This window comes from Hylobates moloch, unplaced genomic scaffold (assembly GCF_009828535.3).
Source record: "Hylobates moloch isolate HMO894 unplaced genomic scaffold, HMol_V3 SCAFFOLD_19, whole genome shotgun sequence".
NCBI classification, from domain to species: Eukaryota; Metazoa; Chordata; class Mammalia; order Primates; family Hylobatidae; genus Hylobates; species Hylobates moloch.
Window position 1 is genome coordinate 16,402,225 of NW_026652294.1, and position 15,588 is coordinate 16,417,812.

General features: G+C 47.6%; 1 protein-coding gene across 2 annotated transcripts in view; it reads left to right on the forward strand.

The window, feature by feature from the left end:
- MYH9 (myosin heavy chain 9) overlaps positions 1 to 2,261 on the forward strand; it is a 104,137-nt gene extending 101,876 nt beyond the window's left edge. For both annotated transcript variants that reach the window (XM_032138751.3, XM_032138753.2), the window contains one exon: positions 755 to 2,261. In XM_032138751.3, the coding sequence (XP_031994642.1) occupies positions 755 to 872 (118 nt within the window). In that variant the 3' untranslated portion in view covers positions 873 to 2,261. The remainder of the gene's footprint in view (positions 1 to 754) is intronic.
- The last annotated feature ends 13,327 nt before the right edge of the window (positions 2,262 to 15,588 follow it).

Below are 15,588 nucleotides of genomic sequence, written 5' to 3' on the forward strand. Positions count from 1 at the left end.
TTTTGAGACGGAGTTTCACTCTTGTTGACCAGACCGGAGTGCAATGGTGCAATCTCGGCTCACTGCAACCTCTGCCTCCTGGGTTCAAACGATTCTCCTCCCTCAGCCTCTGGAGTAGCTGGGATTACAGGCATGCACCACTATGCCTGGCTAATTTTTATATTTTTAGTAGAGACGGGGTTTCACCATGTTGGTCAGGCTGGTCTCAAACTCCTGACCTCAGGTGATCCACCCGCCTCGGCCTCCCAAAGTGCTGAGATTACAGGCGTGAGCCACTGCGCCAGGCCTTCATGGGGCTCTTTTTTTAAGCATAAGTAGTCAGTATTGGATATGAATTTTCTGCCATGTAGTAGAAAGAGGGTGCCTGTCTTTGTACTCTGTGTGAACAGGCACACCTGTTTACCTGTCTTGGTTTCACCGGTTTTATAGGAGTTGCAACAGAGGATGGCATTTTACACTTACTTTTGTGCCTTTTCTGTTGTAATTGGTCCTGTTTGCCTGAGCTGTTTTTGTGCTACTGTTGTATGTGAAGATGTCCGACACCTAAACATTTTGCGGGAAGCTTTGCCTGCTTTCTTGAGTGGTCCTGTCCAGCTCAGCTGTGGCTCCCAAGGCTCTGCTTTGCTTCTTCCTGGTGGGAGCAGCCAGGCACCTGGTTTCCCTCTCGAATTCGCTTTGAGATGTGTGTGCTGTGCTGTGGCCGCCCCTGGCCTGGCCGGGCCCACTGACCCTCTGCCTCTGCCTGTGCCCCCAGGCGCGGGGACCTGCCGTTTGTTGTGCCCCGCCGAATGGCCCGGAAAGGCACTGGGGATGGCTCTGACGAAGAGGTGGATGGCAAAGCGGATGGGGCTGAGGCCAAACCTGCCGAATAAGCCTCTTCTCCTGCAGCCTGAGATGGATGGACAGACGGACACCACAGCCTCCCCTTCCCAGACCCCGCAGCACACCTCTCCCCACCTTCTTGGGACTGCTATGAACGTGCCTCCTCCTGCCCTCTGCCCCGTCCCCCGATCCCGTTTCCCTCCAGGTGTTGTTGAGGGCATTTGGCTTCCTCTGCTGCATCCCCTTCCAGCTCCCTCCCCCGCTCAGAATCTGATACCAAAGAGACAGGGCCCGGGCCCAGGCAGAGAGCGACCAGCAGGCTCCTCAGCCCTCTCTTGCCAAAAAGCACAAGATGTTGAGGCGAGGGGGGCAGGCCCCCGGGGAGGGGCCAGAGTTTTCTATGAATCTCTTTTTCTTCAGACTGAGGCCTTTTGGTAGTCGGACCCCCCGCAGTCGTCAGCCTCCCTGACCTCTGCCACCAGCGCCCCCACTCCTCTTCCTTTCTTTGCTGTTTGCAATCACACGTGGTGACCTCACACACCTCTGCCCCTTGGGCCTCCCATTCCCATGGCTCTGGGCGGTCCGGAAGGAGCAGGCCCTGGGGCTCCACCTCTGTGCAGGGCACAGAAGGCTGGGGTCAGGGGAGGAGTGGATTCCTCCCCACCCCGTCCCAGGCAGCGCCACTGTCCACTGTCTCCCTTCTGATTCTAAAATGTCTCAAGTGCAATGCCCCCTCCCCTCCTTTACCGAGGACAGCCTGCCTCTGCCACAGCAAGGCTGTCGGGGTCAAGCTGGAAAGGCCAGCAGCCTTCCAGTGGCTTCTCCCAACACTCTTGGGGACCAAATATATTTAATGGTTAAGGGACTTGTCCCAAGTCTGACAGCCAGAGCGTTAGAGGGGCCAGCGGCCCTCCCAGGCGATCTTGTGTCTACTCTAGGACTGGGCCCGAGGGTAGCTTACCTGCACCGTTGACTCAGTATAGTTTAAAAATCTGCCACCTGCACAGGTATTTTTGAAAGCAAAATAAGGTTTTCTTTTTTCCCCTTTCTCGTAATAAATGATAAAATTCCGAGTCTTTCTCACTGCCTTTGTTTAGAAGAGAGTAGCTCGTCCTCACTGGTCTACACTGGTTGCCGAATTTACTTGTATTCCTAACTGTTTTGTATATGCTGCATTGAGACTTACGGCAAGAAGGCATTTTTTTTTTTTTTAAAGAAACAAACTCTCAAATCATGAAGCGATATAAAAGCTGCGTATGCCTACAAAGCTCTGAATTCAGGTCCCAGTTGCTGTCACAAAGGAGTGAGTGAAACTCCCACCCTACCCCCTTTTTTATATAATAAAAGTGCCTTAGCATGTGTTGCAGCTGTCACCACTACAGTAAGCTGGTTTACAGATGTTTTCCACTGAGCATCACAATAAAGAGAACCATGTGCTACGAGCCGTGTCTGTAGCATTTGTCTGTGGCCAGGGGGCCCTGGACAGGACTAGGCCTGGCTTCCGCAGCCAATGCCGGCTCTGCATCGTCAGGAACCATATTGGCTGAGGCGTAGGCTGGCCTAGCTGTGGGCGGTTGTGCAGAAAAGCTAAGATGGAAAGGTGGGCTAGGCCAGATTCAAGGAGGCTAAGAGCATCTTAGAAACCTTGGTTCAAGGCCGGGCATGGTGGCTCACGCCTGTAATCCCAGCACTTTGGGAGGCTGAGGCAGGGGAATCACCTGAGGTCAGGAGTTCCAAACCAGCCTGGCCAACATCTCTACTAAAAATACAAAAAAAATTAGCCGGGCGTGGTGGTGTGTGCCTGTAGTCCCAGCTACTCAGGAGGCTGAGGCAGGAGAATTGCTTGAACCCGGGAGGCAGAGGTTGTAGTGAGCCGAGATTGTGCCACTGTACTCTAGCCTGGGCGAGAGTGAGACTTTGTCTCAAAAAAAATAAAAAATTTAAAAAAAGTGGACACTATCTGGGTCAGCTTAAGGAGGTGACCAATTTTTGGCCAAACAGCTGTATGCACATTCCCTTCCTATGTGCCACCCTGCCCTGTCACCCTGGGCAAGTCACTCCCTTCCCGGCTAGCTTCCTTGTCTGTTAAGTAAAGTACACTGGATCTTTGCTGCTGGATGACGGTCCGTGCACCAGCAGCGTTGGCTCCACGTGCTTAGAAACAATTTCAGACCCCGCCCCCAACCCTCTGAATCCAACTCCACTTTAACAAGACAAGATCCACAGATGATCTTCACGGCATTTTGTCAGAATCTTTTTTTTTTTTCCCCGAGATGGAGTCTCACTCTGTCACCCAGGCTGGAATGCAGTGGCACAATCTCAGCTCACTGCAACCTCTGCCTCCCTAGTAGCTGGGTTGTATTTTATAGAGACAGGTTCCCCATGTTGGTCAGGTGAACTGAAATCTGACCTCAAATTGTGGATTACAGGCATGACCACCACACTTTTTTGAGACAAGAGTCCCTGTCACCCAGGCTGGAGAGCAGTGGTGTGATCTTGACTCACTGCAACCTGTGCCTCCCAGGTTCAAGTGATTCTCGTGCCTCAGCCTTCTGAGTAGCTGGGACTACAGGCGTGGACTACCACACCTGGCTAATTTTTGTATTTTTAGTTGAGACGGGGTTTTTCCATGTTGGCCAGGCTGGTCTCGAACTCCTGACCTCAGAAGATCCACCTGCCTCAGCTTCCCAAAATGCTGGGATTACAGGCATGAGCCACCACACCTGGCCATTTCACCCCATTTGAACCTTGGTTTTCTCCTCTGGGAAGCCAAATTAATAAATGTTTTTATCACAGGGCCGTTGCTGAAGCATGTATGACTATGTGTGTGAAAATGTTTTGCAAACCAAAAAGGGCTCAGGTGCTCTTATTTTTTTCTGCAAAGGTTGGGCTTTGAAAGGACTTTAATTAAAGATTTTAATTGTAAAATATTCATAACCTAAATTTGCCTTTTTAAGTGTACAGTTCGGTGGAATTACATTCACACTGTTGCGCAACTACCATCATCCACAGAACTCTTCTCTTGCAAAACTGACACTTTGTACCCAGTAAACGTGAACTCCTCATTCTCCCTCCCCCAGCCCTTGACAATCACCACTCTGCTCCCTATCTTTATAAATTTGACCACCGTAAGAACCTCACATGAACAGAATCATACAGCATGTGTCCTTCTGTGGCAGGCTTATTTCACTTAGCAGAATGTCCTTAAGGTTCATCCTTGTTGTAGTATGGGTCAGAATTTCCTTCCTCTTTAAGGCGGAATAGTATTCCCTGTGGGTACACGTTGCATTTTGCTTATCCATTCATCTGTCAATGGACACCTGGGTTGCCTCCACCGTTTGGCTATGGTGAACGATGCTGCTATGAGCATGGCTGTACAAATATCTGGTCAGATCCCTGTTTTCATGCTGTTGGGTATATTCCCAGAAGTGGAATTGAGGGATCCTATGGTAATTCCATGTTTAAGTTTTCAAAGAACTGCCATATAGTTTTCCACGGCAGCTAAGTGCTATTATTTTATTTATTTATTTATTTATTTAGAGACAGAGTCTCGCTCTGTTGCCCAGGCTGGAGTGCAGTGGCCCGATCTCAGCTCACTGCAGCCTCCACCGCCAGGGTTAAATGATTCTCTTGCCTCAGCCTCCCAAGTAGCTGGGACTACAGGTGCCTGCCACCACGCCTGGCTAATTTTTGTATTTTTAGTAGAGACGGGGTTTCATCATGTTGGCTAGGCTGGTCTTGAACTCCTGACCTCAGGTCCTCAGGTGATCCTCCAGCCTCGGCCTCCCAAAGGGCTGGGATTACAGGTGTGAGCCACCACGCCCAGCCAAGCATGTTTAAGGTCATGCTTTGGCACCGCAATGACTCCAGACAAGAGTCTCCTTTGTCTCTTGGCTGCTGGAGGGAAGGGGATAGAGCTTGGCAGTGCCCCTTGGTGCATGTTCCAGAGATCCTGGTGCTGTGGGTGCCCACAGCACCCTCCCTCCCCTCCACTCCTCATTTCTCCTGTTTGGGATCCACTGAGCTAGAGGCTTCTCCCTCTCCCTGGGCTAAAGCTTATTTGCAGCACCCTCAGTACCTATTAGCAGAGAGGCATTCAAGCTGAAATCCTGCATCTAAATCAATTACTCAATTACCTATTTCAAATTTGAATCCAAAAACTACTCTGTTAACTCTGTGAATGAGTCCAGTTCTCTTAAATGTTATATGTGCATCAAAATGAAACATACATTTGTCTTGACTTCAGCAGGAGAATATTATGAGCTTGATTGTGTTTGTCATTTTTATACCTACTTCTGAACCTTCCTGAAGCTGACACCTGTTACTCAGGGCCCAATTTTTCCATCTGAGGAAAGACAAAAAGGATTGTCCATGAGATGCTGCTAGTGGCTGGGCTGTGAGTGGCCGGGACCAGTGGCTGCTCCCTCAGCCTCCTACGGGGTCCCCAGGGGCTGTGGGCATGAAACACAATTCCCTTCCCCTGCACTTTGCAGTCCTAGGCTGTTTGTCTCTGCTAGCCACTGATGCCTTCAGAAGCCCCCATTGTCAAATGCCCAGCTTGAAGCTCGCCACCTCCTTCCAGGGTGCCTTGAAAAAGAGCAGAACAGGGCGCTGGGGTCCCTGTCATGGTGCACACAGACAATGACATCGGGCATGACCTGGCCAAGCACACCTCTCCATTGGCGGGGCAGGGCGGGGTGGGGGTGGTGGCTGTGAGGGGGGCTGTCGACACTTCCAGCTTCCACTAGGTGGTGCTGGCGACGTCACCGTACATCTTCCAAAGCAATTTCAGGGTTCATTTCCCTCTTCCAATTGGGCTTGCCTTCTCAGTGGCCGAAAGTGCGTCTGGACCCAAGATTTTGGCCCAAGCCTCCTCCTCTGGAGCTGCAGACATCCTGGGTGACTTTTCCTGTAGTGTCGATGGTGAAGCTGAACCCTATTCATAGTCAGTAGATCCTTGGAATCTCCAAATGGATGGTCTCTGCTCACGTCCCATGTCCCTGGAGTTAAGAGACACCTGATTCTCACCTGGATTTGAGTCTGCAGTCCCCATTCTGGTTTCTCCGCTATGCGATTACATTCAGGGAGTCTATCGTCAACCTGAAATAACAGCAGAGGGGGAGTCTCTGAAGATAACAAGTTTATTCCGGAATGAGCAGAAGGATTTGTAAATCCGGGAATACATGATGTGCCAGGACACCCCATGGTGGGACCACAGGCAGACTCAGGGAGACAAAGGAAAGCAGAGGTTTTTTTGTTTTTGTTTTTGTTTTTCCTGAGACGGAGTCTCGCTTTGTAGCCAGGCTGGAGTGTGGTGGCGCGATCTCGGCTCACTGCAACTTCCGCCTCCCGGGTTCCAGCAATTCTCTTGCCTCAGCCTCCCAAGTAGCTGGAAATACAGGCATGTGCCACCACGCCCGGCTAATTTTGTACTTTTAGTAGAGATGGGATTTCTCCACGTTGGGTAGGCTGGTCTCGAACTCCTGACCTCAGGTGATCCACCCTCCTTGGCCTCTCAAAGTGCTGGGATTACAGGCGTGAGCCACCGTTCCCGGCTGAAAGCAGAGGTTTTTAAAGGCAAAATGAGGATAATTATGTAAGTTATTTTAAATAATGATCCCTAGGTACAAGAATTAATAACAGGGTCACCTTAGCTCAAGGTTAAACAGACAGTTGTTGGGCAGATGTCCTCATAGAGGTGGCCTTTGTGCAGGGCTGTGATTCTTTCTGCATGGTTGTGGTTTGGGGGGATCTCTTACAATAGTTCCTGTTATCCAGGAAACTGTGTGTGAGGCCCCCACTTCTTTTCTTTTCTTTTCTTTGAGACGAAGTCTCGCTCTGTCTCCAGGCTGGAGTGCAGTGGTGTAATCATGGCTTACTGCAACCTCTGCCTCCCAGGTTCAAGCAATTCTCCTGCCTCAGCCTCCCAAGTAGCTGGGACTACAGGCACCCGCTACCATGCCCAGCTAATTTTTGTATTTTTAGTAGAGACGGGGTTTCACCATATTGGCCAGGCTGGTCTTGAACTCCTGATCTTGTGCTCTGTCCACCTTGGCCTCCCAAAGTGCTGGGATTACAGGTGTGAGCCACCGCGCTCAGCTTCCCCCTTCCACATCATTTAAAGGGACTACACTCTTCCCTTCCCAGCACTTCCATATCAGAGGCAGGCTTATTTCTCACTGGCACATGCTCACATTGCTCCATCACCTTTAAGGAAAGTGACACCAGAACCTAACTTGCTAATGAGGTTAGCAGTTACTAACTACTGTAAACTGACTTCTGTCCTCTTAAATTAAAAAAATAAAGTAATAAGTGAGTGCAGCAGATGGTGAAGACCAATCAATTAGTACAGAGGGCTCTACTTACCCCTTCCCAATCAATCAATCAATTAGTACAGACGGCTCCACTTACCCAAATTAAGAGCAATTAGTCCCAATTTTAGCTTTTTCTTTTTTCTTTTTTTTTGAGACGGAGTCTCGCTCTGTCACCCAGGCTGTATTGCAATGGCGCAATCTTGGCTCACTGCAACCTCCACCCCCCGGGCTCAAGCGATTCTCCTGCCTCAGTCTCCCGAGTAACTAGGATTACAGGCACGTGCCACCATGCCCAGCTAATTTTTGTACTTTTAGTAGAGACGGGGTTTCACCATGTTGCCCAGGCTGGTCTTAAACTCCTGACCTCAGGTGATCCACCCGCCTCGGCCTCCCAAAGTGCTGGGATTACAGGTGTGAGCCACCACGCCCGGCCCTAGCTTTTTCTTTAGGGAGTAAATAAATATATTTGAACAATTTTCTTATGCTGGGACATGAAATAGTGAGAGTGCATGCTCTGGAGATAGGAAGCCTGAGTTTGAATTCCGGGTGTCACTAGCTGGGTGCTGTCACTAGCTTAACTTCTCTGAGCTTCAGTTTCCTCATCTGAAACGTGCAGGTGATAATAGTATCTTTCTAACAGTTGTTGTGAGAACTAAAAATAAGTTAATGCCTGCAAAGCATTTAGAAGGTTTCCGGTGCAAAGCAGATGGTCAATAAATATAAGCTATTGCATTTTTATTTTTCTCCATTTTGAAATTTAGACATCACTATTTATTTGCTTCCTATTAGGATAGAATTTTTTTATTACTATTTTTATTATTACTATTTTTATTCTTACTATTTTTATTCATTACTTATTATTTTATTAAGTTATCTTTACACTTCTAACTCCCCTCCCCACCTCTCCTAATATTATATCGCTAGTTTTATAATCTCCATTAGAAACTTTGTCGCTGTAAACAATTTACTTGCAATGTTTTTCTTACTCCCTCACTATGGCCGGTGTTTCTTGACTCCCCGTTTTATAAAATGAGGATATTAATCTTCCTTCTCTTTCAGTGCCTCCCTTCCCAACCACTACCATTGTACTTTAATTTTGGTACTGATTGGCAACAAGTTTATTTGGTTCTTGTATTTAAATGTTCTGTTTTGTGCTCAAAGTTAAAAATCAAACAAGCGTGTTTACATTTTTGTGATGTTTTAAATACTGTTTACTATAGAGTTGAGTTGTACAATATGGCTGCACATGCTTTGTGGCACAGCTTTAGTTTTTCCTGATGTTTCTAATTGCCTTTGTTTTCCCCCCTTTAACTGTTTGCCTTCATGATTTCCTCCGTTTCCCTCAAACTATGAATCATATGAGGTATTCTGTGAAGTCCCCACAGAACCCTTCCCTTCTTATTCCATCCTGGACTGGTTGTTCTGTAGGCCTGCTGCATGCTCAGCCGTGATCCTTGGATTCCCTTCTCACTGGGTTGATTTTCCTGTTTCCTGGATCCCATGTCTTTTTCTCTTTTGGTTATCCCTACCCACTCACCATGGGTGCACACACGTGCACGTCCTTCCCACTCCCCCTGCAGCTCTTTCTCAAGTAGCTTTCCAGGAAATCATGATGTATGGTAACATTTCACTTCCGCTTTAGCTCCATTTCTCCTGTCATCTTTCTGGTTTATTTTCTGGAAGCTTTTCTAGACTTTTTCAACCCTCTCTTGAGTTGTTTATTTCATCAATCATTTAATTCCCAAGAACTTTTTTTTGTTCTATTGTTTCCCCCCCTTTTCAGTACATCTTGTTCTCATGTTAAGCATACAATTGTATTTTATTTTATTTTATTTTGAAACAGAGTTTCACTCTTGTTGCCCAGGCTGGAGCACAATGGCACGATCTCAGCTCACCATAACCTCCACCTCCCGGGTTCAAGCGATTCTCCTGTCTCAGCCTCCCGAGTAGCTGGGATTACGAGCACGTGCCACCATGCCCGGCTAATTTTGTATTTTTAGTAGAGACAGGGGTTTCTCCATGTTGGTCAGGCTGGTCTCAAACTCCCAACTTCAGGTGATCTGCCTGCCTCGGCCTCCCAAAGTGCTGGGATTACAGGTGTGAGCCACTGCACCCGGCCAGCATGAGCTTAAATCTCTCCGAGGACATGAGTTTGAGTTTTTCGGAATTATTGTCCATTTTCAAAATTATTCGTTTCTTCTGGGCTCCTTTTGTATTTGTTAGTCTTGGTCTCTTTTCCTTATTTTGTCTTTCTCATATACCTGATCCTAGATCCATTCCTATGTAGGAGGAAGACAAGTCCACTGGCAGGCTTACCTGTGGGGTGATTGAATGGGAATCCCCTAAAGTGTCAGAATACAAAGATATTATTTCTGGGACTTTTCAATTGAGTCATGAACTCTCTGATTTCTTCACTGGTGTAGACCCGAGGCTGCCTTGAATCCTATATGGGTCATGGGGCTGGTGAACTTCTCCTCTCTCTGAGGCTCTGCCTGGCAGGCGATTCTTCTTGGCTGGATGTCCTCTCCGTATTGCTGTGGATTGCAGCTCCCTTCACCCATCTCTATTCAGCTGTCACTTCTTCAGCCAGTTCTGTCTTCCAAGTATCTGTTGAAATCTCTGGTCTCCTGTTGGTCTCATTCAAGTTTTTCATTGTCAGCAGAGAGGGTACAGAGGCAGTGTGTGGGTTCTGGAATCCGTATGACTGGGTCGGAACCCAGTCTTTAGCCATCAGTAGATTTCTGACCTTGGCCAAGTCATTGAACGTCTGTTTCAGTTTCCTTATCTGTTAATGGTGGTACAGATGACACACACTTTAAAGGTTCTTGAAAGAGTACAGTGAGTTTTTTCTAACATCTTAGAGCAGTTAGTGGTGCAAAGTAAAGTCCACACATGTTTGCCACTATTAGCATTAGTTGCTGTATTAGTCCATTCTCACACTACTGAAAAGAAATACCTGAGACTGGGTAATTTATAAAGAAAAGGGGCTTAATTGGCTCACAGTTCTGCGGGCTGTACAGGAAGCATGGTGGTATCAGCTTCTGGGGAGGCCTCAGGGAACTTCCAATCATGGCAGAAGGTGAAGGGAACTCACTATCAAGAGAATAGCACCAAAGGGGAAATCCGCTCCCATGACCCAGTCGCCTTCCAGCAGGCATCACCATCAACGCTACGGATTACAGTTTGATGTGAGATTTGGGCAGGGACCCAGCCCAAAACCATATCAGCTGCTATTATACCTATAAGTGCCTTGACTGTCATTTTAGTCTGGTCTCAGAAGGGGTGGTTGAAAAATGCTCTTTTGTCTTCTTAAAGTAATGCCTAAACATGACCAACTTTCGCTCTTTTCCCTCATCTCTGCAGGCAGGATAATCACAAGCTGAACTTGAAAAACTTTTCTCCGTGTAAAGATCTGTTTTTCTTTTTAAAGGGAAAGACTACTGAGAATTCTTAAGACTGAAGGGATGAACACCCTCCTGTAAAGCTGGTGTGAGTGTAAATTGATACAATTTATTTGCATAACAGTGTGGTTCTAGGAATGGAAACATTTTTAGATGTTAATACCCTCTGACCTAGTCATTCTACTTCTGGAAATAGCTTAAGACAGGGTGAGATCGGCCAGGCGCGGTGGCTCACGCCTGTAATCCCAGCACTTTGGGAGGCTGAGGCGGGCGGATCACGAGTTCAGGAGATCGAGACCATCCTGGCTAACACGGTGAAACCCTGTCTCTAATAAAAATACAAAAAAGCCTGTAGTCCCAGCTACTCAGGAGTCTGAGGCAGGAGAATGGCGTGAACCCGGCAGGTGGAGCTTGCAGTGAGCCGAGATTGTGCTACTGCACTCCAGCCTGGGAGACAGAGCAAGACTCTGTCTCAAAAAAAAAAAAAAAAAAAAAAAAAAAAAAAAAAAAAAAAAAGATAGGGGGAGATCTGGCAAGATGGCTGAATAGGAACAGCTCCAGACCGCAGCTCCCAGCAAGACCAACACAGAAGGCGGGTGATTTCTGCATTTCCATCGGAGGTACCCAGTTCATCTCACTGGGACTGGTTAGGCAGTGGGTACAGCCCACGGAGGGCGAGCAGAATCAGGGTGGGGTGTTGCTTTACCCAGGAAGTGCAAAGAGCCGGGGGCCTCCCTCCCCCAGCCGAGGGAAACCAGGAGGGACTGTGCTATCCAGCCTAGATACTATGCATTTGCCACAGTTTTTGCAATCCACAGACCAAAAGATTCCCTCATGTGCCTACACCACCAGGGCCCTGGGTTTTCAAGCACAAAACTGGGTGGCTGTTTGGGAAAGACACTGAGCTAGCTGCAGGAATTTTTTTTTGTACCCCAGTGGTGCCTGGAACCCCAGCAAGACAGAACTGTTCGCTCCCCTGGAAAGACGGCTGAAGCCAGGGAGCCAAGTGGTCTTGCTCAGCAGGTCCCACTCCCACGGAGCCCAGCAAGCTAAGAACCACTGGCTTGAAATTCTCGCTCCAGCACAGCAGGCTGAAGTTGACCTGGGCCACTAGAGCTTGGTAGAGAGAGGGGCATCCGCCATTACTGAGGCTTGAGCAGGTAGCTTTTCCCTGACAGTGCTAAGGAGGCTGGGGAGTTTGGACTGGGCAGAACTCACCACAGCACAGCAAAGCGGCTGTGGCCAGACTGCCTCTCTAGATTCCTCCTCACTGGCAGGGCATCTCTGAAAGAAAGGCAGCAGTCCCAGTCAGGGGCTTATAGATAAAACTCCCATCTCCCTGGACAGAGAGAGCACCTAGGGGAAGTGGCAGCTGTGGGCGCAACTTCAGTGGACTTAAACGTTCCTGCCCGCTGGCTCTGAAGAGAGCAGCACATCTCCCAGCACAGCGCTCAAGCACTACTAAGGGACAGACTGCCTCTTCAAGTGGATCCCTGACTCCCGCGCCTCCTGAGGGAGACACCTCATACAGGAGAGCTCTGGTTGATATCAGGTCAGTGCCCCTCTGGAACAAAGCTTCCAGAGGAAGGAGCAGGCAGCTATCTTTGATGTTCTGTAGCCTCCGCTGGTGATACCCAGGCAAAAAAGGTCTGGAGTGAACCTCCAGCAAACTGCTGCAGACCTGCAGCAGAGGGGCCTGACTATTAGATGAAAAACTAACAAACAGAAAGCAATAACATCAAGATCGACTAAAAGGACATCCCCTCCCCAAAAGCCCATCCAAAGGTCTTCATCCTCAAAGATCAAAGACAAATTCATGAAGATAAGGAAAAACCAGCACAAAAATGCTGAAAATTCCAAAGACCAGAATGCCTCTTCTCCTCCAAATGATTGCAACTCCTCTCCAGCAAGGGCACAAAACTGGATGGAGAATGAGTTTGACAAATTGACAGAAGTAGACTTCAGAAGGTGGGTAATGAGAAACTCCTCTGAGCTAAAGGAGCATGTTGTAACCCAGCGCAAGGAAGCTAAGAACCTTGATGAAAGGTTACAGGAGCTGCTAACTAGAATAACTAGTTTAGAGAAGAACGTAAATGACCTGATGGAGCTGGAAAACACAGCATGAGAACTTCGTGAAGCATACATAAGTATCAATAGCCGAATCGATCAGGCGGAATATCAAAGATTGAAGATCAACTTACTGAAACAATGTGTGAAGACAAGATTAGAGAAAAAAGAATGACAACGGAACAAACAAAGCCTCCAAGAAATATGGGACTATGTGAAAAGATTAAACCTACAATTGATTGGTGTACCTGAAAGTGATGGGGAGAATGGAAACAAGCTGGAAAACACACTTTAGGATATTATCCAGGGGAACTTCCCCAACCAGCAAGCCAGGCCGACATTCAAATTCAGGAAATGCAGAGAACACCACTAAGATACTCTTCAAGAAGAGCAACCCCAAGACACATAATCATCAGATTCACCAAGGTTGAAACAAAGGAAAAAATGTTAAGGGCAGCCAGACAGAAAGATCACGTTACCTACAAAGGGAAGCCCATCAGACTAACAGTGGATCTCTCTATAGAAACCCTATAAGCTGGAAGAGAGTGGGGACCAACATTCAACATTCTTAAAGAAAAGAATTTTCAATCCAGAATTTCATACCCAGCCAAACTAAGCTTCATAAGCAAAGGAGAAATAAAATCCTTTCCAGACAAGCAAATGCTGAAGGACTTTGTCACCACCAGGCCGGCCTTACGTGAGCTCCTGAAGGAAGCACTAAATATGGAAAGGAAAAACCAGTACCAGACACTGCAAAAACACACCAAAATATAAAGACCTTTATATATAAAGATCTTTATAATGACATGAAGAAACTGCATCAACTAATGTGCAAAATAACCAGCTAGCGTCGTGATGACAGGATCAAATTCACACGTAACAATATGAACCTTAAATGTAAATGGGCTAAATGCCCCAATTAAAAGACACAGACTGGCAAATTGGATACAGTCAAGACCCGTTGATGTACTGTATTCAGGAGACCCATCTCTTGTGCAAAGACACACATAGGCTGAAAATAAAGTGATAGAGGAACATTTACCAAGCAAATGGAAAGCAAAAAAAAAAGCAGGGGTTGCAATCCTAGTCTCTGATAAAACAAACTTTAAACCAACAAAGATCTTTTAAACCAACAAACATCAATGTAAGAAGAGCTAACTATCCTAAATATATATGTGCCCAATACGGGAGCACGCAGATTCATAAAACAAGTTCTTAGAGACCTACAAAGAGACTTAGACTCCCACACAATAAGAGTGGGAGACTTTAACACCCCACTGTCAATATTAGACACATCAACGAGACAGAAAATTAACAAGGATATTCAAGACTTGAACTCAGCTCTGGACTGAGTGGACCTAACAGACATCTACAGAACTCTCCATCCCAAATCAACAGAATATACATTCTTCTTAGCACTGTATAGCACTTATTCTAAAGTCGACCACATAATTGGAAGTAAAATATTCCTCAGCAAATGCAAAAGAATGGAAATCATAACAAACAGTCTCTCAGACCACAGTGCAATCAAATTAGAACTCAGGATTAAGAAACTCACTAAAAACCACACAACTACATGGAAACTGAACAACCTACTCCTGAATGATTACTGGGTAAATAACAAAATTAAGGCAGAAATCAAGAAGTTCTTTGAAACCAATGAGAACAAAGAGACAATGTACCAGAACCCCTGGGACACAGCTAAAGCAGTGGATAAAGGCCTCCATAGCTCCTCCCTGGAGACAAAGATTCTGAGCACGCTCCTTGAAGGCACCTCAGAAGGTCTCATTGCCCATATGGATGGCCCATTCGAAAACTTTGTGTATCAACGTTTCCTCCTTCCCTCCTGGATCCTCAGTTCTGCTCCTAGAATCACTTCCTAGAAACCCTCTGCCCCAGAACGTTGCCTCTGGCTCTTCCTTCACAGGACCCCAGGCCACAACAGGCTACTTTAGGCAGCATCATGGCCTACATCTTTGTGCTAAGAGTAATGGGAAGACATTGAATGGTCAGAAGCAGGTGCTCGATCAAATCTGTGTTCTTAGGTGGGCACGGTGGCTCGTGTCTATAATTGCAGCCCATTGGAAGGCCAAGGTGAACAGATCACCTGAACTCAGGAGTTTGAGGCCAGCCTGGGCAATGTGGCACACACGGATGGTCCCAGCTACTCAGGGGGTCAAGGTGGAAGGATAGTTTGAGGCCGGGAGGTCCAAGATGCAGTGAGCCATGATCATGCCATGGGACACCAGCCTCATAACAGAGTGAGACTCTCTGAAAAAACAAACAAACAAACAAACAACAACAACAACAAAACCCAAAAACCCAAAAAATGATCTTGTTAAAGCCCAACCTGGCTCAGTGTGGAGAATGATCCAGGACATGGGCAGGGACGGGCAGTTGCACATGGAAGACCATTCTGGAAGTTCTTGCAGGAGTCTGGGCAAAACGTGAGGACAGCCTGGATGGGGGTGTTTGCTGTCTGGATGTCCCTCTTTGTCCCTCTATTAGTCGATAATCCTCTCCCAATCTGCACACAGGCCCCTCTGACACTAGTCAGCCTCTAGTGTCCCGTGTCAATCCCAGGCTCTGACTCGAAGATGGAAACCACACCCGTGCTCAGCCAGAGCCAGACATGTACAAGCTTTCTGTGGGTGCCCCAGTGGGGTTGGTGGGGTTTTGAGGTCTCAGGGAAATGACCAGCTGGGAAAGTGAGAGTCCAGTGAGCAAGCAGGAGGGGCCATGGAAGCCTCGCTCCCCGAGACCCTGGAAGAAAGATCATGAGGAAGGGAAGTCAGGCACCCAGAGCCCAGGGGAGCCTCCATCGGCACCACAAAGGCACAGCCATCAGTCAGTGTTGATTGGACCCAAGTCTCCAGGACACAAGATGGGGAGAGCCGGGTGGACCTGAGATATCACCTTGTGCAGGTCCCCTTCTACAGCTGATGAGGAAACTGAGGCTCAGAGAGGCGAGGTCTCGTGACCAC